The sequence below is a fragment of the Anolis sagrei genome, chromosome 2, assembly GCF_037176765.1.
Source record: "Anolis sagrei isolate rAnoSag1 chromosome 2, rAnoSag1.mat, whole genome shotgun sequence".
NCBI classification, from domain to species: Eukaryota; Metazoa; Chordata; class Lepidosauria; order Squamata; family Dactyloidae; genus Anolis; species Anolis sagrei.
The window spans coordinates 12,854,473-12,875,995 of record NC_090022.1 but is presented as its reverse complement, the minus strand read 5'-3'; the positions used below and the strand labels follow the sequence as shown (position 1 = coordinate 12,875,995).

General features: G+C 45.5%; 2 protein-coding genes across 2 annotated transcripts in view; one reads left to right on the top strand and one right to left on the bottom strand.

Annotated features, from left to right (window-relative positions):
- LOC132766104 (zinc finger protein 850-like) overlaps positions 1–21,523 on the top strand; it is a 56,239-nt gene that overhangs the window by 15,671 nt on the left and 19,045 nt on the right. The window contains exons 5-6 of the mRNA XM_067463928.1: positions 13,818–14,261; positions 20,439–20,981. Of these exons, the coding sequence (XP_067320029.1) occupies positions 13,818–14,261; positions 20,439–20,981 (987 nt within the window). The remainder of the gene's footprint in view (positions 1–13,817; positions 14,262–20,438; positions 20,982–21,523) is intronic.
- On the bottom strand, positions 13,704–21,185 carry LOC137096350 (zinc finger and SCAN domain-containing protein 16-like). The gene is made up of 3 exons (XM_067465511.1): positions 20,391–21,185; positions 17,163–17,286; positions 13,704–14,380 (listed from the first exon to the last, which is right to left on the bottom strand). The coding sequence occupies exons 1-3, from the start codon at positions 21,120–21,122 to the stop codon at positions 13,812–13,814; spliced, it is 1,425 nt and encodes a 474-aa protein (XP_067321612.1). The 5' UTR covers positions 21,123–21,185; the 3' UTR covers positions 13,704–13,811.

The following is a 21,523-nucleotide window of genomic DNA, read 5'->3' as shown; positions in this document are numbered from 1 at the left end:
CGCCCAGGGTCCAACTGGAAACATTCACCCAGAAAATTGCCTGAAGGCTGTAGAATGAGACTCGACAGCTTAAATGCGCCATCAAAATTTAAAACCTGTCTCTTCTCACAGGTCAATTTAGAATGTGGTATGAATGATTTTATTATTTCTCTCCAAATCCACCTCACTATTTAAATTCAGCAAATGTCAGTTAATAATGATAATAATAATAATAATAATAATAATAATAATAATAATAATAATTTATTTTTGTACCCCTCCTCCATCTCCCCGAAGGGACTCGTGGTAGCTCACACATGGCTCAAAGTGCCTAAAACAACACATAAAATAAAATAAACACACAATACAAGATAGATCAGTAATATATTTTAAAAAAAACAATTTGAACTCAAAACAGCACCCAATAACCTATAGTGTCGACTGTCATAAAAACATGGCCGACGGTAAACAAGAAGAAGGGAAAGTGCAAGTTGTCGCTAAGGAACAAGGGCATGGGATGAAAGTTCTGTGTCATAATTGCAGACCATTGGGCTAGACATTTACAAAGGCTTGTCTAAACACCCAAGCCTTCAACTCCCTCGGGAAGGATGACAGGGTGGGGGCCTGCCTAATCGTGGGGAGGATATTCCAAAGCCGGGGAGCCACTACCAAGAAGGCCCTCTCCCTTGTCCCCATCAACCATAGTTGTGACTGTGGTGGGACTGCAAGGAGGGCCTCCCTGGCAGATTTTAACACTCATGCAGGTATATAGGGGGGATGTGGTCACAAAGATAGGCAGGGCCCAAACCATTTAGGGCTTTATAGGTGATGACCTGCACTTTGAATTGGGACCGGAAACTTATCACCAGCCAGTGGAGCTGTTTTAATAGGGGCATCATACACTTCCTATAATTAGTTACAGTCAGCAACCTGGCTGCTGACCTTTGCACCAGTTAATAATAATAATAATAATAATAATAATAATAATAATAATAATCTTTATTTATACCCCACCACCATCTCCCCACATGACTGGCCACATGACCTTGGAGGTGTCTATGGACAACGCTGGCTCTTCGGCTTAGAAATGGAGATGCGCACCAAACCCCAGAGTCAGACATGACTGGACTAACATGAAGTCAAGCCCAAAACTACAGTACTGCAAAATAAAATACCAACAAACAAATAATAATATGAAAATAAAATACATGAGATAACAGGATATAAAACAAACAAATGCAAACTAACATGATAAGAGAAATAAGACAGTGGGCGGGCCAAATGCACAGGGTAAAATTGATAAAACCCTGGGTGAGATAAGTAAATGGAGAAGAATGTGTCTGAGGAGGGAGCTCAGAAGGGGCGAAAAATGAGGTTAAGCCTTCATTAAGGATGGGAGAAAATGCATCATAAGGACAGAACTGTAGTTGGGACGGACATGATATGAGGGTATATGTTCACTCATTGAAAGCATGCCGGAAGAGCCAGGTTTTTAGGTCTTTCTTAAAGGCTGTCAGGTTAGGGGCTTGCCAAATTTCAATAGGTAGTGAGTTCCAAAGCTGAGGCGCCACAACAGAGAAGGCTATCTCCATCGTCACCACAAGGTGTGCTTATGATGAAGGTGGGAGAGAAAGGAGAGCCTCCACAGAAGAGGTTTATAGAGGGAAATGCGGTCACGAAGATAGGCAGGTCCCAACCCGTTCAGGGCTTTGTAGGTGATTACCTACACCTTGAATTGGGACCGGAAAATGAACGGCAACCAATGGAGCTCCTTAAAAGGGGGTGTGTGGACTGCGCCCTGTAATTCGCTCCAGTTAGCAATCTGGCTCCCGATCGGTGGACCAATCGAAGTTTCTGGCCCGTCTTCAAAGGTAGCCCCACATAGAGTGCTTTGCAGTAATCCAACCTGGATATAACTACCTTGGACCACAGTGGCCAAGTCAGCCCTCTTCAGGTACAGTCACAGCTGGTACACAAGTTTTAACTGTACAAAGGTCCTCCCAGCCACCGCCAACATCTCAGAATCAAGAGTCAACGTTGAGTCCAGGAGGACCCCAGACTATGCACCTGCATTCTTGGGGAGTGTAACCCCATTGAGCACAGGTTGCCACCCTATATCCCGATCAGCCTCGCAACTGACCAGGAAGACCTCTGTCTTGTCTGGATTCAGCTTCAGTTTGTCAGCCCTCATCCAGTCCATCACAGCGGACAGGCACTGGTCCAAGATCTGGGAGGCTTCGTTGGAATCTGTTGGAAAAGAGTAGTAGAGTTGAGTGTAATCTGTGTAGAGATGGCACCAAACTCCAAAACTCTGGATGACCTCACCTAGCAATTTCATGTAGATGTTAAAAAGCATGGGAGATAGAATGGAACCATGCAGGACCCCACAGGTCAATGGCCAGGGGTCCGAGGAGGTGTCCCCCAGCTTCACCAAATCGGTTCGATCGTCCAGGAAGGAGCAGAGCCACTGCAGAGCAGTGCCCCAAAGACCCATTCTGGAGAGCAGTCCCAGAAGGATACCATGATCAATGGTATCAAAAGCCACTGAGATGTCCAAGAGAACCAACAAAGACACACTTCCCCATCTAGTTCTCTGCGGAAGTCATCCACCAAAGGCAACCAAAGCCACCTCCGTACCGTGACCAGGCCTGAAACCAGATTACGATGGATCTAGATCATCGGTGTCATCCAAGAATCCTTGGAGCTGAGAAGCCACCACTCGCTCTAGAACCTTGACCAAAAGGGGAAGATTAGAAATTGGCCAGATGTTCTTCAGTACCGAGGAATCTTGGGACTGTTCCCAGGACTGGTCTCACACTGGGAGTGTAACACACTGGATCTGATCAGGAAGTGAGGGCACTCCTTTGATCCTAGTAAAAGTAAAGAACCTTATGAGATGCAGGATTTTGTGTGTAACTCAGCAATGAATTATGAAATGACTGAAGCTGGGTTGTTATAGGTTTTTCGGGCTATATGGCCATGTTCTAGAAGCATTCTCTCCTGACGTTTCGCCTGCATCTATGGCAAGTATCCTCAGAGGTTGTGAGGTCTGAAGCCTTCCACAACATAAAAGTATGGCAAAGAAGCCTTGTACTTCTTAGAGCTTATGCAGAGTATCTAGTCCCATCTAGTAGAGAAAGGATGGCAACTGCGTACTTCTCCATATACTATTAAACATCCGGCTCCCAGCTTTCACCATACAGTAATTGGCAGTGCTGACTAAGACTGCTGGGATTTATAGTTCAACAGTGAGCCCAAGGCTCATCCCTGAGCTAGAAGGGAGGATATTTAGTTGTGAAAAAAGTCCTCCTGAAAAGAATCCGAATTGGGACTCTCATTAAAAAGGGCAGGTGCGAGGCTTAGAATATTAGCAATATTATTTGGGGCTAAAACATGTTTCAACCATTTTAGAATGGCTGTTGTCACCCTTCCTTTGAGAAATTAGAGGGTATTCATTTGGTTCATTTTTAAATTAATTGTAATGCGAATCGATTTGAGTAATCAAATTAGTCAATGAATTGTTTATATCTCTTTGAATCAACGCGCAATGGGTTAAACCCTTGTGCCGGCAGGACTGAAGACCGACGGGTCAGAGGTTCGAATCCGGGGAGAGCGTGGATTAGCTCCCTCTGTCAGCTCTAGCTCCCCATGTGGGGACATGAGAGAAGCCTCCCACAAGGATGGTGGTAAAGAGTAAAATGGTACTCCCTTTAAAGAATACATGAAAAACTGAAAAAGCTTTATTTTCAGTGCAAAGGCTCTTATTTGAAATAGTAATTCCTGGTCATGCAGTCTGGTATGGCCAGGCAGTGCTCTGTTTTTGTGCCGCTGTTGTCTTTTTTAATTTGTTTTGAAATAAAAACGGATGCTTAAAATCAAACAATGCCTCTTATTTTCAGTCATGTGAGAAAACCACAGCAAAATGTGCATTTGGGTTCCTCGTCTATCTATATAAATAAAAATGTAATGTTTGTTTGTGGGATTAACATAATTCAAAAACCACTGGACAAATTGACGCCAAATTTGGACAACGAGTGACCATCACTCATAAAAACACTGAAAAACACAGCAGAAGAGCTGTCTTAGTCTCCAGGGCAGCAGAAAACATGCTTGCTCCCTCCTATGACTTCCTCTCACATATTTATACATGGTTATCATGTCTCCTCTCAGCCTTCTTTTTTGCAGGCTAAACATGCCCATCTCTTTAAGCCACTCCTCATAGGGCTTGTTCTCCAGACCCTTAATCATTTTAGTCGCCCTCCTCTGGATACATTCCAGCTTGTCAATATCTCTCTTCCATTGTGGTGCCCAGAATTGGACATAGTATCCCAGGTGTGGAATAGCATCACATTCTATCAGATTATACTTGTGCCTTGTAGTCTGGCCTACAAGGTTGCAAAGCAAATGGCAGCTGCCTCCAACATCCCTCATTGAGCCTCCCTGAGCAGCAAAATAGACACAAAAGGAAATAGTTTCCCAATTCCTTGCCTCCACTGCAGAATGGATGCACTCTGGCACTTTTAACTGCCATGGCTCATTGCTATGAAGCCTTGGGATGTGTAGTTTGATGAGGTTCCAGCTCTCTTTGGCACAGAGAAGGCTCAAGGCCTTGTATTGTCGAAGGCTTTCATGGCTGGGATCACTGGGTTGTTGTAGGTTTTTCCGGGCTATATGGCCATGTTCTGGAGGCAATTTTTCTCCTTACGTTTCGCCTGCATCTATGGCAAGCATCCTCAGAGGTAGTGAGGTCTGTTGGAAGTAGGAAAAATGGGTTTATATATCTGTGGAATGACCAGGGTGAGACAAAGGACCCCTGTCTGCTGGGGCTAGCTGTGAATGTTTCAGCTGATCACCTTGATTTGCATTCAATGGCCTGGAAGCGCCTGGGGGGAATCTCTTCTTGAGAGTGATTTTATGTGCCTGTTTGTTACCCCTCTGTTGTTTTGCTGTTGTAATTTTTGAGTTTTTTAATACTGGTATCCAGATTTTGTTCATCTTCATGGTTTCCTCCTTTCTGTTGAAATTGTCCACATGCTTGTAGATTTCAGTGGCTTCTCTGTGTAGTCTGACATGGTGGTTGTGAGAGTGGTCCAGCACTTCTGTGTTCTCAAATAATATGCTGTGTCCAGGTTGGTTCATCAGGTGCTCTGCTATGGCTGATTTCTCTAGTTGGAGTAGTCTGCAGTGCCTTTCATGTTCCTTGATTCGTGTTTGGGCAATGCTGCGTTTGGTGTTCCCTATGTAGACTTGTCCACAGCGGCATGGTATACGGTAGACTCCTGCAGAGGTGAGAGGATCCCTCTTGTCCTTTGCTGAACGTAGCATTTGTTGGATTTTCTTGTTGGGTCTGTAAGTGGTTTGTATGTTGTGTTTCCTCATCAGCTTCCCTATGCGGTCAGTGGTTCCCTTGATGTATGGCAGGAACACTTTTCCTCTGGGTGGATCTTCATCTTGACTCTCGTGGCTTGTTCTTGGTCTTGCAGCTCTTCTGATGTCAGAGGTGGAGTCTCCATTGGCCTGAAGAGCCCAGTTGAGGTGGTTCAGTTCATCTTGGAGGAGGTGGGGTTCGCAGATTCTATTTGCACGGTCTGCCAAGGCTTTAATTGTGCTTCTTTCCAAGCCATTGAATGCAAATCAAGGTGATCAGCTGAAACATTCACAGCTAGCCCCAGCAGACAAGAGTCCTTTGTCTCACCCTGGTCATTCCACAGATATATAAACCCATTTTTCCTAGTTCCAACAGACCTCACTACCTCTGAGGATGCTTGCCATAGATGCAGGCGAAACGTCAGGAGAAAAATTGCCTCCAGAACATGGCCATATAGCCCAGAAAAACCTACAACCCAGCTCAAGGCCTTGTAAAACCCCTGCTCCCTTTCTCTCCAGCATTTCCCCTTCCATTAAAAAACGGCTTCCCAACTCTCTCTCCATTCAAAAGCTTCCACTTTAGTCCAAATAAATAAAAAAGGCAAGACAAGGAGGAGAAGGAGGGAGGAAAGGGGGGGAAAGGCGGGGACGGAAGCGGAAGTGTCCTACCTCCCTCCCTCTGGGAGTTCCACGCTCCCCTTCCGCATCCGGGCACTTCCTGCTGGGCCGCTCTAGCCCCAGGATGTTGTTTTGCTTTAACTCTTTGAGTCTCTGCTATTATTAGTATTCGAGGTGTCTAGCGCCGCGCAGTCGGCAGGTGGCGCCAAAGACAAAGGAACTGGGAGGGAGGGGGTGCTGGATTTTTCTTGTTTGCTTCACAATATCTTCTAGCAAGTTATTATTATTATGATTATATTCTATCATATATTTTTATACTATACTAGCTATGCCCTGCCACGCATTGCTGTGGCTTGGTTTCTGTATATGTGTGCTTGCATATATATATGCTTCTGCCAACCTAGCAGTTCGAAAACATGCAAATGTGAGTAGATCAATAGGTACCGCTCCGGCGGGAAGGTAACGGCGCTCCATGCAGTCATGCCGGCCACATAACCTTGGAGGTGTCTACGGACAACGCGGGCTCTTCGGCTTAGAAATGGAGATGAGCACCACACCCCAGAGTCAGACATGACTGGACTTAATGTCAGGGGACTACCTTTTACCTTTGTCATTTGATGATGCTGTCAAGGTGATGCATGCCATTTGCCAGCAAATATGGAAAACACAAGAATGGCCATCAGACTGGAAAAAATCAACTTATATCCCCATACCAAAAAAGGGAAATGCGAAAGACTGCTCAAACTTCCGTACAGTGGCCCTTATTTCTCATGCCAGTAAGGTAATGCTCAAGATCCTGCAAGGAAGACTCCAGCAATACATGGAGCGAGAGTTGCCTGATGTTCAAGCTGGGTTCAGAAAAGGCAGAGGAACGAGGGACCAGATTGCCAATATCCGCTGGATAATGGAGAAAGGCAGGGAGTTTCAGAAAAACATCTACTTCTGCTTCATTGACTATTCTAAAGCCTTTGACTGTGTGGATCATAATAAATTGTGGCAAGTTCTTGGTGGGATGGGCATCCCAAGCCACCTTGTCTCTCTCCTGAGGAATCTGTACAAGGACCAAGTAGCAACAGTCAGAACTGACCACGGAACAACAGACTGGTTCAAGATTGGGAAAGGCGTACGGCAAGGCTGCATACTCTCACCCAACCTTTTTAACTTGTATGCAGAACACATCATGCGATGTGCGGGGCTGGATGAATGCAAGGCTGGGGTGAAAATTGCTGGAAGAAACATTAACAACCTCAGATATGCAGATGACACCACTCTGATGGCCGAAAGCGAGGAGGAGCTGAGGAGCCTTCTAATCAAGGTGAAAGAAGAAAGTGTAAAAGCTGGGTTGCAGCTAAACGTCAAAAAAACCAAGATTATGGCAACAAGAATGATTGACAACTGGAAAATAGAGGGAGAAACCGTGGAGGCCGTGACAGACTTTGTATTTCTAGGTGCAAAGATTACTGCAGATGCAGACTGTAGCCAGGAAATCAGAAGACGCTTACTTCTTGGGAGGAGAGCAATGTCCAGTCTCGATAAAATAGTGAAGAGTAGAGACATCAGACTGGCAACAAAGATCCGCCTAGTCAAAGCCATGGTATTCCCTGTAGTCACCTACGGATGTGAGAGCTGGACCTTAGGGAAGGCTGAGCGAAGGAAGATCGATGCTTTTGAGCTGTGGTGTTGGAGGAAAGTGCTGAGAGTGCCTTGGACTGCGAGAAGATCCAACCAGTCCATCCTCCAGGAAATAAAGCCCGACTGCTCACTGGAGGGAAAGATACTAGAGACAAAGTTGAAGTACTATTGCGTCTGCAAAAAACCGTCCGGCGGAGTTGTTCCGGGTTGTCAGAGGTCTTTTAACTCCCCCCATCTCAGGTGGGAGCCCTGACAATTCGGCAGCGCGCTGTGAAGCATTTGCTCGGTTCTTTGCAGACAAAGTCGCTTTGATCCGCTCTGGGCTGGACGCCACATTAGATGCAGTCTCTGTGGATGTGACACAAGCACCTGCTTGTCCAGTTTTGTTGGATTCTTTTCAGTTTGTGAAACCCGAGGATGTGGACAAGATACTTGGAGGAATGAGACCCACCACGTCCATCCTAGACCCCTGCCCATCCTGGCTTCTGAAGGAGGCCAGAGGGGGATTGGCCGAGTGGGTAACGGTGGTGGTTAATGCCTCCCTTCGGGAAGGCAAGATTCCAGCGAGCCTAAAACAGGCTGTTATAAAGCCGCTGTTGAAGAAACCATCACTTGACCCCACTAAATTGGACAACTTTCGGCCTGTTTCCAATCTTCCTTCTTGGGCAAAGTCATGGAAAGCGTGGTGGCCTCACAACTCCAGGTATTCTTGAGAGACACGGATTATCTGGATCCGGCACAGTCTGGTTTCAGACCGGGACATGGTACCGAGACGGTCTTGGTCGCCTTAGTGGATGATCTGCGCCGGGAGCTAGACAGGGGGAGTGTGTCCCTGTTGGTGCTCCTGGACCTCTCAGCGGCCTTCGATACCGTCGACCACGGTATTCTTCTGGGGCGCCTTGCAGAGATGGGTCTTGGGGGCACTGCTCTGCAGTGGCTCCGGTCATTTCTGGAGGGCCGTACTCAGAAGGTGTTACTGGGGGACTCCTGTTCAACGCCACAGCCGTTGATCTGTGGCGTTCCTCAGGGTTCCATCTTGTCCCCCTTGCTGTTTAACATCTACATGAAGCCGCTGGGTGAGATCATCCGGAGTTTCGGGGTGCGGTGTCACCTGTACGCAGATGACGTCCAACTCTGTCACTCCTTCCCACCTGCTACTAAGGAGGCCGTCGAAGTCCTGAACCGGTGCCTGGCCGCTGTAATGGTCTGGATGAGGGCGAACAAACTGAAACTAAATCCAGACAAGACAGAGGTACTCCTGGTCAGTCGCAAGGCCGAACAGGGTATAGGGTTACAGCCTGTGCTGGACGGGGTCGCACTCCCCTTGAAGGCGCAGGTTCGCAGCTTGGGTGTGACCCTGGACTCATCGCTGAGCCTGGAGCCTCAGGTTTCAGCGGTGACCAGGGGAGCATTTGCACAGCTTAGGCTCGTGCGCCAGCTGCGCCCGTATCTTGGGAAGTCTGACTTGGCCACGGTGGTACACGCTTTGGTCACATCCCGCCTCGACTACTGCAACGCTCTCTACGTGGGGCTGCCCTTGAAGACGGCCCGGAAGCTTCAGCTAGTCCAACGCGCGGCAGCCATGTTGTTAACGGGAGCAGGACGCAGAGAGCATACAACGCCCCTGCTGTCCCAGCTCCACTGGCTGCCGATTCGCTACCGGGCCCAATTTAAGGTGCTGGTGTTATCCTACAAAGCCCTAAACGGTTCCGGCCCAAAATACCTTGCAGACCGCATCTCGGCCTACGAGCCCACGAGGGCCTTGAGATCATCCGGGGAGGCCCTTCTCTCGGTCCCGCCTGCCTCACAGGCACGTCTGGCGGGGACGAGAGAGCGGGCCTTCTCGGTGGTGGCCCCCCGGCTGTGGAACACCCTCCCTGCTGAGGTTAGACAGGCGCCCTCCTTGATGTCCTTTCGTAGGGGCCTGAAAACATGGCTCTTCGAGCAGGCCTTCAACTGAGTGTATCTTGAAACGACACTGGAATGAACTAGGACTATGAATTTTGGCTATGACCCCAGGACTTGACGAAGCGGATTTTTAGTATAAGTATATGTTATGTTGTATTTGTCTGGTTTGTATTGTCGTGATTTATTGTACACTGTCTTTTTGTTGCTGTTCACCGCCCCGAGTCGCCCTCGGGCTGAGAGGGGCGGTCAATAAATGCAAGAAATAAATAAATAAAATAATAAATAGTACTTTGGCCACATCATGAGGAGACAGGAAAGCCTAGAGAAGACAATTATGCTGGGGAAAGTGGAAGGCAAAAGGAAGAGGGGCCGACCAAGGGCAAGATGGATGGATGGCATCCTTGAAGTGACTGGACTGACCTTGAGGGAGCTGGGGGTGGTAACAGCCGACAGGGAGCTCTGGCGTAGGCTGGTCCATGAGGTCACGAAGAGTCGGAGTCGACTGAACGAATGAACAACAACACCTTTTACCTTATATATATATATATGGTTTTGCACATACGTTGTAATGTATTTTTTGTTTTTTGCCTTTTTAAGTCCCTTCCACTGTGTTTTTCAGCATTTTATGAGTGATGGTCACTCATCGGCCTAATAGATGTATTATGTCCGAATTTGGTGTCAATTCATCCAGTGGTTTTTGAGTTATGTTAATCTCACAAATGAACGTTACATTTTCATTTATATAATTAGTTCAGTGTTTCTCAACCTGGGGGTCGGGACCCCTGAGGGGGTCGCAAGGGGGTGTCAGAGGGGTCGCCAAAGATCATAAGAAAACACAGTATTTTCTGATGGCCATGGGGATTCCATGTGGGAAGTTTGAGCCAATTCTGTCGTTGGTGGAGTTCAGAATGTTCTTTGATTGTAATGAACTATAAATCTCAACAACTACAACTCCCAAATGTCAAGATCTATTTTCCCCAGACTCCACCTGTGTTCACATTTGGGCATATTGAGTATTCCACCATTGCATGAGTCCACAGTGGTCTCTGGATATAGGTGAACTACAACTCCCAAACTCAAGGTTAATGTCCACCAAACCCTTCCAGTATTTTCCATTGGTCATGGGAGCCGAGTTTGGTTCAAATCCATCGCTGGTGGAGTTCAGAATGCTCTTTGATTATAAGTGAACTATAAATCGCAGCAACTACAACTCCCAAATTACAAAATCAATCCTCCCCCAACCCCACTAGCATTCACATTTGGGCGTATTGGGTAATTGTGCCCAGTTTGGTCCAGTGAATGAAAATACATCCTGCATATCAGATATTTACATTATGGTTTATAACAGTAGTAAAATGACTGTTATGAAGTAGCAATGAAAACAATATTATGGTTGGGGGTCACCACCACATGGGGGACTGTATTCAGGGGTCACGCCATTAGGAAGGTTGAGAACCACTGGATTAGTTGTCAATTGTGTGATGGTTCTTGTTGTTATTACTATTGCATCAGTAAGCTGCCTGTCTCCCAGAGTGGGACCCAATGATTAAATGTTGTTGTTGTTGTTGTTATTATTATTATTATTATTATTTTACTGACACAAAAGCACAGTATGTCACAGCAAACGAGATCTATATGCTGGATTTCGTATCACAAAATCCCAAGTCGAACACTTCCCAAGCGTCTAGGATTGTGTGATGTATTTTCGAATGATGCGTGTTGTTATTATTATTATTATTATTATTATTATTATTATTATTTGAAACACAACAAGATGAGTCCATAGCAGACAAGATCAGTCTGTTGGCTGTTGTATTGGATCACACGTCAGACACTTCCCAAGTGTCTAGGACTGTGTGATGTATCGGAAAAATAATGCGTGCAGATCACAGAAAGGTGGCCTTTTGCAGCTGGCAGATGGTAATATTGTCCACGCTGATTGTGTTTAAGTGCAGGCCAAGGTCTTTAGGCACTGCACCGTGTGCCGATCACCACTGGGACCACCTTGACTGGCTTGTGCCAGAGTCTTTGTAGTTCGATCTTTAAATCCTCATATCGGATCAGCTTTTCCAGTTGTTTCTCTTCAATCCTGCTGTCACCTGGGATTGGATTGCAACATCGACAATCCATACTTTTTAATCCCACATTGGGAGAAAGGTTTCTTACATTGATCATGATGATTTCTTGTTCTGGAACAATTGTGGCTTATTATTAATAATAGTAATAATAATTTTGTTTTTAATTATTGGGTCCTGCTCTGAGAGACAAGCAACTTACAGGTGCAATAATAATAATAATAATAATAATAATAATAATAATAAATAGTGTTTGCTGTGTGCTAATCTTGTTGTGTTTCTAATAATAGTAAGCTGAGACGATACGAGGATTTAAATATTAAACTGCAAAACAGTATCTGTCTTGAAGAAAAATCAACCCAGAGTCTTATTGAACCAATAACTTTTAATAGTATAAACAGAAAAAGTTACAAATATCTGAATTACTCCTTTTTAAAAGGCAGGACCTTGTTTTTTTTTTCAAACATGAGACAAACACAGAATAAACTTTATAAAACTTTTTTTTAGAAAAACAAAGGAATACTATAAACGTTTGAAAAAAGCTGTAAAAGACTCAAAAACCATCTAGTCACCCGACAATATCCCTAGTTGGCCCAGGCCTAGAGGAAAAAATAACGGAGAGGATTGTATTGTTAAGTGCAGAAAGAAACCTCAGCTTACAAGTTTGGAAACTCCCTTTTCACATGCACCCTAACGGCATGCAGGTATACAATGGGCACAGCAAGGCTCTTGCTAAAATATCACAGCTTCTGAAGACATGGCATGCCATTCCTTAAACAGAGGTGATACAATCCACACCGTTTTCCCACCTTGGGATTCTTCAGTGATTCCCAGTCTGCTGCTCAATGACAAGTCTTGACAAAGTTTGGTATTTCTTTGTCTCTTCCCCTAACTCACCCCTTTTATAAATCCTCACTTGAGATGGCGTGAAAGGCTTTCAAAAATTCCAAAACGAACTTGAAACACTCTTATATAACGAACGTTACTCCTTAAGGCTTTATTTTGAGACCTCTTGGGGGAAAAGGGGGGGGGGACATAGGGTAGTGGGTAGTTGTGAATTTTCAGCTCTAACTTTGTCTCTTCCTTTTTATAAATCCTCGCTTGAGATGGTACAAAAGGCTTTCAAACATTCCAAAATGAGAATATTCTTATATAACCAAGTGTACTCCTGAAGTCTTTACTTTGGGACCTCTTTGGGAAAAAGTGGTGATATAGGGTACTGGGTTGTTGTGAGTTTTCCGGCCTGTATGGCCATGTTCCAGAAGCATTCTCTCTTGATGTTTCGTCCACATCTATGACAGGCATCCTCAGAGGTTGTGAGGTCCTCCTAACCTCTTGAGGATGCCTGCCATAGATGTGGGCAAAACGCCAGGAGAGAATGCTTCCGGAACATGGCCACACAGCCCAGAAAACTCACAACAGCCAAGTAATTCGGCCACGAGAGCCTTCGACGATATAGGACACATTTCGCATTACGTCAGGCACTTTGCTATGTAAAGAAGGCTCTTTAATTGAATGTTTGGCCTACAACTCCCATCATCCATAGCCATTATAACCAATGGCAAGGGATGATGGAATCAAAACATCTGTCGAGACACACTTTGTCCACCTTAAGATATCTTTGACATGGCACAATTATGGCACACCTTCATTACCATGGCTCCATCTTATGCAATCCTATATTTTGGTGAGTTACTCCAGAAGCCCTTTGCACCACAGCATATAACAAAACTCAGGATTTTGCAGGATAAAGCCATGGAAGTGATGAGTAGCATCCACAATTGTGTAATTATGTGTTGTGAAAAAGACTTGCATCACACCAAGATGTAACTTTTTGCAAGGAATGGCGAAACTTGGGCATGGAGAACTATTTCCTTGCTGTAATGAATATGTGAAGTCTACACTGATACATTAATGCAGGCCTGGGCCAACTTGGGCCCTCCTGGTGTTTTGGACTCCAACTCCCACAATTCCTAACAGCCTACCGGCTGTTAGGAATTGTGGGAGTTGGAGTCCAAAACACCAGGAGGGCCCAAGTTGGCCCAGGCCTGCATTACAGAGTTTTGCTTCTCCAAAAATGCTGAACCAAAAACAGTAAACAAATGCACAAAACGGAAACCCTTTTGTTTTGCACGCAAATGACATTCGCTGCAATTCGGAATGCTATTCTTCTTTCCCCAATACATACAAAATACTTTTCCCATTATTTTCTTTCTCATCCTGCTATCTGGATTACAGCCTTGCTCTGCCTCTTCGGTGGATCATCTCGTGCTTCACCCGCTTCCACTTGCGGTCGAAGCCCTCCCCGCAGAAGGGGCACTCGTGGGGCATCTTCCCCGTGTGGATGCACTCGTGGCGGACCAGATCCGAGCGCCAGATGAAGCCCTTCCCGCAGAAGCAGCACTCGTAGCGCTTCTCCCCGGTGTGGACCAAACGGTGCCGGGCGAAGCTCGACACCCCGCTGAAATTCCGGCCGCAATCGGGACAATTCTTGATCTGACTTTTTGGCGGCTTTTGGAGGAGAGCAGGCTTCTTGTGTTTCGGAGAGGAAGGAGGAGGAGGAAGAGGAGGAGGAGCAGGAAGAGGCGAGGAGGGTGCCTTGACCTGCGGCAGCGAACGGTCTCCTCTCCGCAGCCTCTCCGAACGGCGGCTTTCCCGGTTGGTTTCAATCGTCTTCCTGTGGTAGGTGAGCGCCCTTTTCACTCTTCCGGGAAACCTGGCTTTCAGTTTGCTATCCCCAATCTGCACCCATTGGATGTAACCCATCTTCTTCTTCTTCTTCACAATGCCTTTTTTGTAACCTATCGGGAGAGAAAACGACAATCTCATATAGGAAACCAAAAAGACACCAGAAAAGCAAAATCCTATGAGAATATGAATGAGTCCTGAGACCATGAACACAACAATTTGAGAAACAACTGGGGAGGCACAAGTAGGACAATCCAGACAAGCAGAATGCAAACTTCTCGGTTAAACGAAAAGTTGCTCTGACAAAGGTTTGGTCCCAAACGCACAGCTTAATATCCTTTGCAAAACATGAAGACGTTTCTTTGGCCTCTGACCTCCTTCTTGTTAGCTATTCTCACACTCCTTCGAACTCTGAATTCCAAACGGTCAGCACAATCTAAGTTTCCCATTTCATCAAGGTCAGTCTGTTCGTTAGTGTTATCCAGTTTGCCTTCCTGCTCATTATCAGGCTGGGAACGGTCCTCCTTTTCTGAATCAATTTGTACCTGCACCTGGCTTGTGTCAGAATCAACAAACTCATCTCTTGCTGTGGGAAACTGAACTTCCACACCCTGTTCCTCATTGACTATAACAGGGACATTTTGAACCAGATTGTGAACCTGAATCACATCATCCTTATCAAAGGCACTCTGTGGTTCCAGCTGAGTCACAATTATTTATTATTATTATTATTATTATTATTATCTTTATTTGTACCCCGCTAGCATCTCCCGAAGGACTCGATGTGGCTTACAAAGGCCAAGGCCTCAACAAACAAAAGCATAACAAATACTACCAAAAGCAAAATCAAAAACATTAAAGCAAAACAATAAAACAACAGAACAATACACCATAACACAATAAAAACTAGGGCCGGGCCAAGTAATGGGTACAGATTAAAAAGTGCTGGGTGTGACAGGTGGTATGTCGAATTTCAGGGTAAGTGCAATATGCAGAGAATCTTAAAACTCTAATAAAGTGCTTCTGGGACATCATGCTGGAGTTTCCTATTCTGGAAAGGCACATCGGAATAGCCAGGTCTTCAAGCTCTTCCTAAAGACTGCCAATGTGGGGGCTAGTCTGATGTCTTTGGGAAGGGTGTTCCAAAGTCGGGGGGCAACCACAGAAAAGGCCCTGTCCCTTGTCCCCACCAAACGCGCCTGCGACGCAGGAGGGATCGCGAGCAGGGCCTCTCCGGATGAACAAAGGGAACGCGTGGGCTCAACACTTTCAAATATTTTTTCGGAAGCATTTTTTCTTCGATCTTGACAGATTAGAGAGATGATTGGCCAAAGCTAACAAAATTAAGTTCAAAAGAGGCAAATGCAAGATACTCCACTTAGGCAGAAAAAAATGAAATACAGAATGGGGGACAATGCCTGGCTCGACAACAGGACGTGTGAAAAAGATCTTGGGAGTCCTCGTGGACAACAAGTTAAACATGAGCCAACAATGTCATGAACTGGTAAAAAAAAGCCAATGTTGGTGAACAGGGAAAGAGATTGAAAGATGAGCTTAAAGACAACCTTAAAAACTGTGGTTTAGACACCAAGAACTGGGAAGCCCTGGCCCTTGAGCACTCTAACTGGAGCAGTGCTGGAGAATTCGAAGAGCATGAATGCAGGGCGAAAGGGAGAAACATGCCAAGAGAAAGGTGTGTCAAAGCAAGCTTGTCCAGGACCATCTTCCACCTGCGGGAGAACATGCGGATTGAGAATACAGCTCCACAGTCACCTATGGACCCACCGGCAAGACACTACATTTGGAGGGTCATCATCCTTGGGCTATGAGGGATCGTCTATGTAAGTAAGTTAATGCAATTTTCCTGATTCTTTGCAGGGTGTTGGACTGGATGGTCCGCAACGTCTCTTCCAACTCTAGGATTATATCTTATTTTAAAATAAAACCTCAGCCACTGCATCTCAAGTTCAAAACACCATCCTTTTGTGGAACAAATGAGAAGATCTTGAACTCTTGGAAAATAAGAGGAAAAGGCTACTTGTGGCCCTTTGGCTTGCACTGAACTTTTACTTCTTCTTTTTTTTTAAAGCTTCCATTTGAAAAACTTGCAAAGGCATAAAAAGTCTCTTTGTTTATAAAACATCTTTCTAACGTATGGTGTGTATTTAAAATATTGTTTAAAATGGCTTTTATTTTCAAAATAGTTTCAACGGGCTTCAATTTCTTTTCAATATATATATTTTTAATCGGCAAGTGATTTAAAAATAGAAAACTACATGTATGATAAACCGTGTAGAATAATCAGAAACAACCAACAAAACTCAAACATATGAACTTACATACATTATCTTCTCTCAACTAATTAAATGGAATCTATTTCTTAGAATCATAGAGTTGGAAGAGACCTCATGGGCCATCCAGTCCAACCCTCTGCCAAGAAGCAGGAAAATCGCATTCAAAGCACTCCCGACAGATGGCCATCCAGCCTCTGCTTCAAAGCCTCCAAAGAAGGAGCCTCCACCACACTCCGGGGCAGAGAGTTCCACTGCTAAACAGCTCTCACAGTCAGGAAGTTCTTCCTAATGTTCAGATGGAATCTCCTTTCTTGTAGTTTGAAGCCATTCTTTTGCATCCTAGTCTCCAGGGCAGCAGAAAACAGGCTTCCTCCCTCCTCCCTATGACTTCCTCTCACATATTTATACATGGCCCTCATCATGTCTCCTCTCAGCCTTCTCTTCTGCAAGCTAAACATACCCAGCTCTTTAAGCCGCTCCTCATAGGGCTTGTTCTCCACATATTTATCTTGTATGACATTTGATGCTCTAGATAGCAAAAATCCCCCATCAAGAAAAGGTGGCTCATGCGCTAAAAGGTCATCTCTGAAACATCCCTTACCTGGAACAGCTTTCGGTGGAAAGGCAGGCATCTCATCCACTTCTCTCTTTGCCACGGCCTTTTTGGCGAGGCCTTCCAGACGAACCTCCTGACTCTTGGGGCTCACCGTTGGCTCTTCGGGTTCCTAGAAGAGCAAAAGAAGAAAACAGCTTTGGGGGGAAATTCTCTATCAAGATGAATGCCTGCCCAAAATTATCTTTGACCCAGCTCTCTGTCTTCTTCGGCACAGCATTGAGAAACCCCCTTCCCAGGAAAATTGGGAGGGTTCCTATAATATTATTAATTAATACATTTTATTTATACCCCGCCACCATCTCCCCAAAGGGGAGCAGGTTACATGAGGCCAAGCCCAGCGATACATTACAGCAAAATAAAATGTAAACAACAAAAATAACATCACAATAAAATAAATCAGCCATTCATGAAAAACCGCTGTTGACTTTTCCCCCTGTGCTATAGAGTGTCCTAACCTACTCCATCTGCACATGGTTTGGTAACTGCACAGTGGTAGATAGGAAACTGCTCCAAAGGGTCACCCCTTCTGTATAGAGAATCATTGGTTGCCCTCTTTCTCCCCTCTTTGGAAGACCTTTATAGGTCCTGCAGCCTTAAGAAAGTTCAGGGATCCATCTCACTTGTCATATTCTTTTTTTTTTTAATTATTGCCATCTGGCAGACAGTACAGGGTGACAAAGACAAGGACAAACAGACTGAGAAACGTGTTGTTGAAGGTTTCCATGGCCAGAATCACTGGATTGTTGGGAGTTTTTCGGCCATGTTCTAGAAACATTCTCTCCTGACGTTTCGCCCACATCTGTGGCAGGTATCCTCAGAGGTTGTGAGGTCTATTGGAAACTAGTGAGGTTTATATATCTGTGGAATTTCCAGGGTGGGAGAAAGAACTCTTGTCTGCTTGAGGCACGCGTGAATGTTGCAATTGGCCACCTTGACTATATTATTTTATTTATTTACAGTATTTATATTCCGCCCTTCTCACCCTGCACTCAGAGTGGATTACAGTGTACACATATATGGCAAACATTCAATGCCAATTTTGACATACAACGTATACAGACATACACAGAGGCTATTTAACTTTTTCTGGCCGCTGGGGAGCTGTCGCTTTCATCGTCCATCTGCGACACTGATTAAGTACTTCCGCATTCCCCGCCTGCTTTTTGCTGGAGTGCTTTGCTGGAGTCTTTTTTATGGCCTCATAAATTAGTTAATTTAGCCTCCCACACAAGGTGGTACCTAATTTTCCTACTTGACAGATGCAACTGTCTTTCGGGTTGCAAAGGTCGACAACAGGCTACACAATTGGTTGGAAACCCACTCCAACCCGGGCTGGCTTCGAACTCATGACTTTTTGGTCAGAGTGATCTTAATGCAGCTGACACTCAGCCAACTGCGCCACAATCCCAGTGCTTAACATTTAATGGCCTGCAGTTTCAAGACCTGCCTGGTTGCTGCCTAGGGGAACCCTTTGTTGGGAGGTGTTAGCTGGCCCTGATTGATTCACTAATGTGGACAATTTCAACAGAAAGGGGGAAACTATGAAAATGAACAAAATCTGGCTACCAGTATTAAAAAAAACCTCTAAAATCAGAACAGTAAATAAAGGTCAAAACTCATAAAGCAGGGGAATTCTGGACAAGAATCTATCAGCGGAACCCTCTGCCCTGGAGTGTGGCAGAGGCTCCTTCTTTGGAGGCTTTTCAACAGAGGCTGGATGGCAATCTGCTGAGGATGCTTTGAATGCGATTTTCTTGCTTCTTGGCAGGGGGTTGGACTGGACGGCCCATGATGTCTCTTCCAACTCTTTGATTCTATGATTCTATGAACAACTCTTTTCAAGAAAACCCTGTATTATTATTATTATTATTATTATTATTATTATTATTAAAAACTCAACCACTGCATTTCAAGTTCAAAACACCATCCTTTTGTGAAACAAATGAGAAGATCTTGAATTCTTGGAAAATAACAGAAGTCTGCTTGTGGCCCTTTGGCTTGAACTGAAGTTTTACTTCTTTTTTCTTTAAAGCTTCCATTTGAAAAACTTGCAAATGCATAAAAAGTCTCTTTGTTTATAAAACAGCCTTCTAATGTATGGTGTTTATTTAAAATATTATTTTAATGGCTTTTATTTTCAAAAAGTGTCAACAGGCTTCAATTTCTTTTCAATTTTTTAAAATCAGCAAATGATTTAATAATAGATAGCTACGTATATGATAAACCACATATAATAATCAGAAACCATCAACAAAACTAGGGCCTCCCAACAAAGGATTCCTCCAGGTAGGATGCAGCCAGGCTTTGAAGCTGCAAGGACATTCAGTGCTAATCAAGGTGGCCTATTGCAACTTTCACACTTGCCTCAAGCAGGCAAGAGTTTTTCTCCCACTATGGACCTTCCACAGATATATAAACCCCACTTTCCTAGTTTCCAACAGACCTCATAACCTCTGAGGATACCTACCATAGATGTGGGCAAAACATCAGGAGAGAATGAGTCTGGAACATGGCCAGACAGCCTGGAAAACTCACAGCAGCCCAGACTGAGAAGTGGCTTTTATCCTAGAGCTGTAACTATATTGAACTCCGTGGTTTTGACTTGATGTGGCCTTGGGGGCTTTGTGGTTGTGGCGGGAATGTGTGTTGTTTTGTGATGTGTGATATGGAAAGCATTTAATTTTGCTGTACAATGACAATAAAGTAATTCTATTCTATGCCATCAGGAGCCTCCTGGTGGCGTAGTGGGTTAAGGCGCTGAGCTGCTGAACTTGCTGACCGAAAGGTTGCAGGTTTGAATCCGGGGAGCGGGATGAGCTCCTGCTGTTAGCCCCAGCTTCTGCCAACCTAGCAGTTTGAAAACATGCAAATGTGAATAGATCAATAGGTGGGAAGGCAACAGTGCTCCATGCAGTCACGCCGGCCACATAACCTTGGAGGTGTGTCTATGGTAAACACTGGCTCTTGGGCTTAGAAATGGAGATGAGCACCAACCCCCAGAGTCGGACATGACTGGACTTAATGTCAAGGGGAAACTTTTACCTTTACCCTATTCTATGGCATCAGCTGGGACTGTTTATGACAAGAAACCATTACTTTCCTCTTCAACACTACCCTTAAACGTACAGGAGCCTTTCCTAGTTTTCAGTATGGCAACCCTGATCCTACAGCAAGGACGGTGGCTGGGGATGGCAGAAACCGTATGCAACCAACCCAAAAAATCCTCCTCACCAGCTCTTGTCCTCGTTCGGTTGTTTGCAGCTTTCGGAGGAAATTCTCCGCCAGAGCGACGGCCTTCTCGCTGCTCTCCGGAGACCGTTCCTTGACCCAGTTCTGCATCTCCTTGGGCAGGATGTTGAGGAACTGCTCCAGGATCAAGGCATCAAAGAGCTGCTCCTTGCTGCTCTTCTCCAGGCTCAGCCACCGGCGGCCCAGCTCCCGCAGCCGAGCGTGGACTTCTTGGGGGCCGTTGGCCTCCTGGTAGCAGAAGCGCCGAAACTCCTGCCGCCTCCTCTCTCGGGCCGTCGCCTCTTTCTGCAAAATGGCCCCCTTGACCTTCCGGAAGTCGCTCTGGTCTCGGGCTTCCAGGCCGAAGAAGGCCTTCTCCGCGTCGTCGTTGAGGGAGGGCAGGAGCCGGATCACCCACTCTTTCCGGGGCCAGCGGCAAGCCAGGGCCACCTGCTCGAAGGCGGCCAGGAAAGCCCTGGCATTGGCCCACGGGGTCATCTGCTCCAAGAGCCGCTCTTCCTGCACCGAGCCTTCCAGAAAGTCCTCGAACTCCGACTCCCAGAGGAGAGCGCTTGGGCGATCTTCTGAGTCAGGGACCTGGCGGGCATCTGGCGTGGTGTCCAAATCATCACAGGACTTCACTGGAGTGATTTCTGCAGAACCATGGTGGAGATGCCGGCCAAAACTCGCCTTCCTCTTTTGCAGAGCCATGGCCATCTTTCACCTGCAAAACAGACCGTTGCAAATGTATACCGTTGCTCCAAGGGGTGGGAAACCAAGAGAAAACTGCAGATTTTTGGAAATTAGACAGAAATTCTATTAAAATGAGTGGCACCTCTTCCTACAAAAGAAACAGAAAGAAAAAGAAGGAAAGACGGATGGAAGGAAGCTAGGAAGGAGGAATAAAGAAGATAAGAAGTCGTGGCAAAACCCAATGCTCTGACTGTTGCTACTAGAGGTTTACAACAGGCTTTTTCTAAGTAACGGAGGATCAGAACCTTTTCTGTTACAGCTGCAACAAGTTAATTGGGTGTGTTATCTGCTTCAGCATATAACAAGGCACTAGATTTGCAAGCTTTGCATTGGGCTTAGCTTGATGGCTGTTGCTGGGAGTGGTT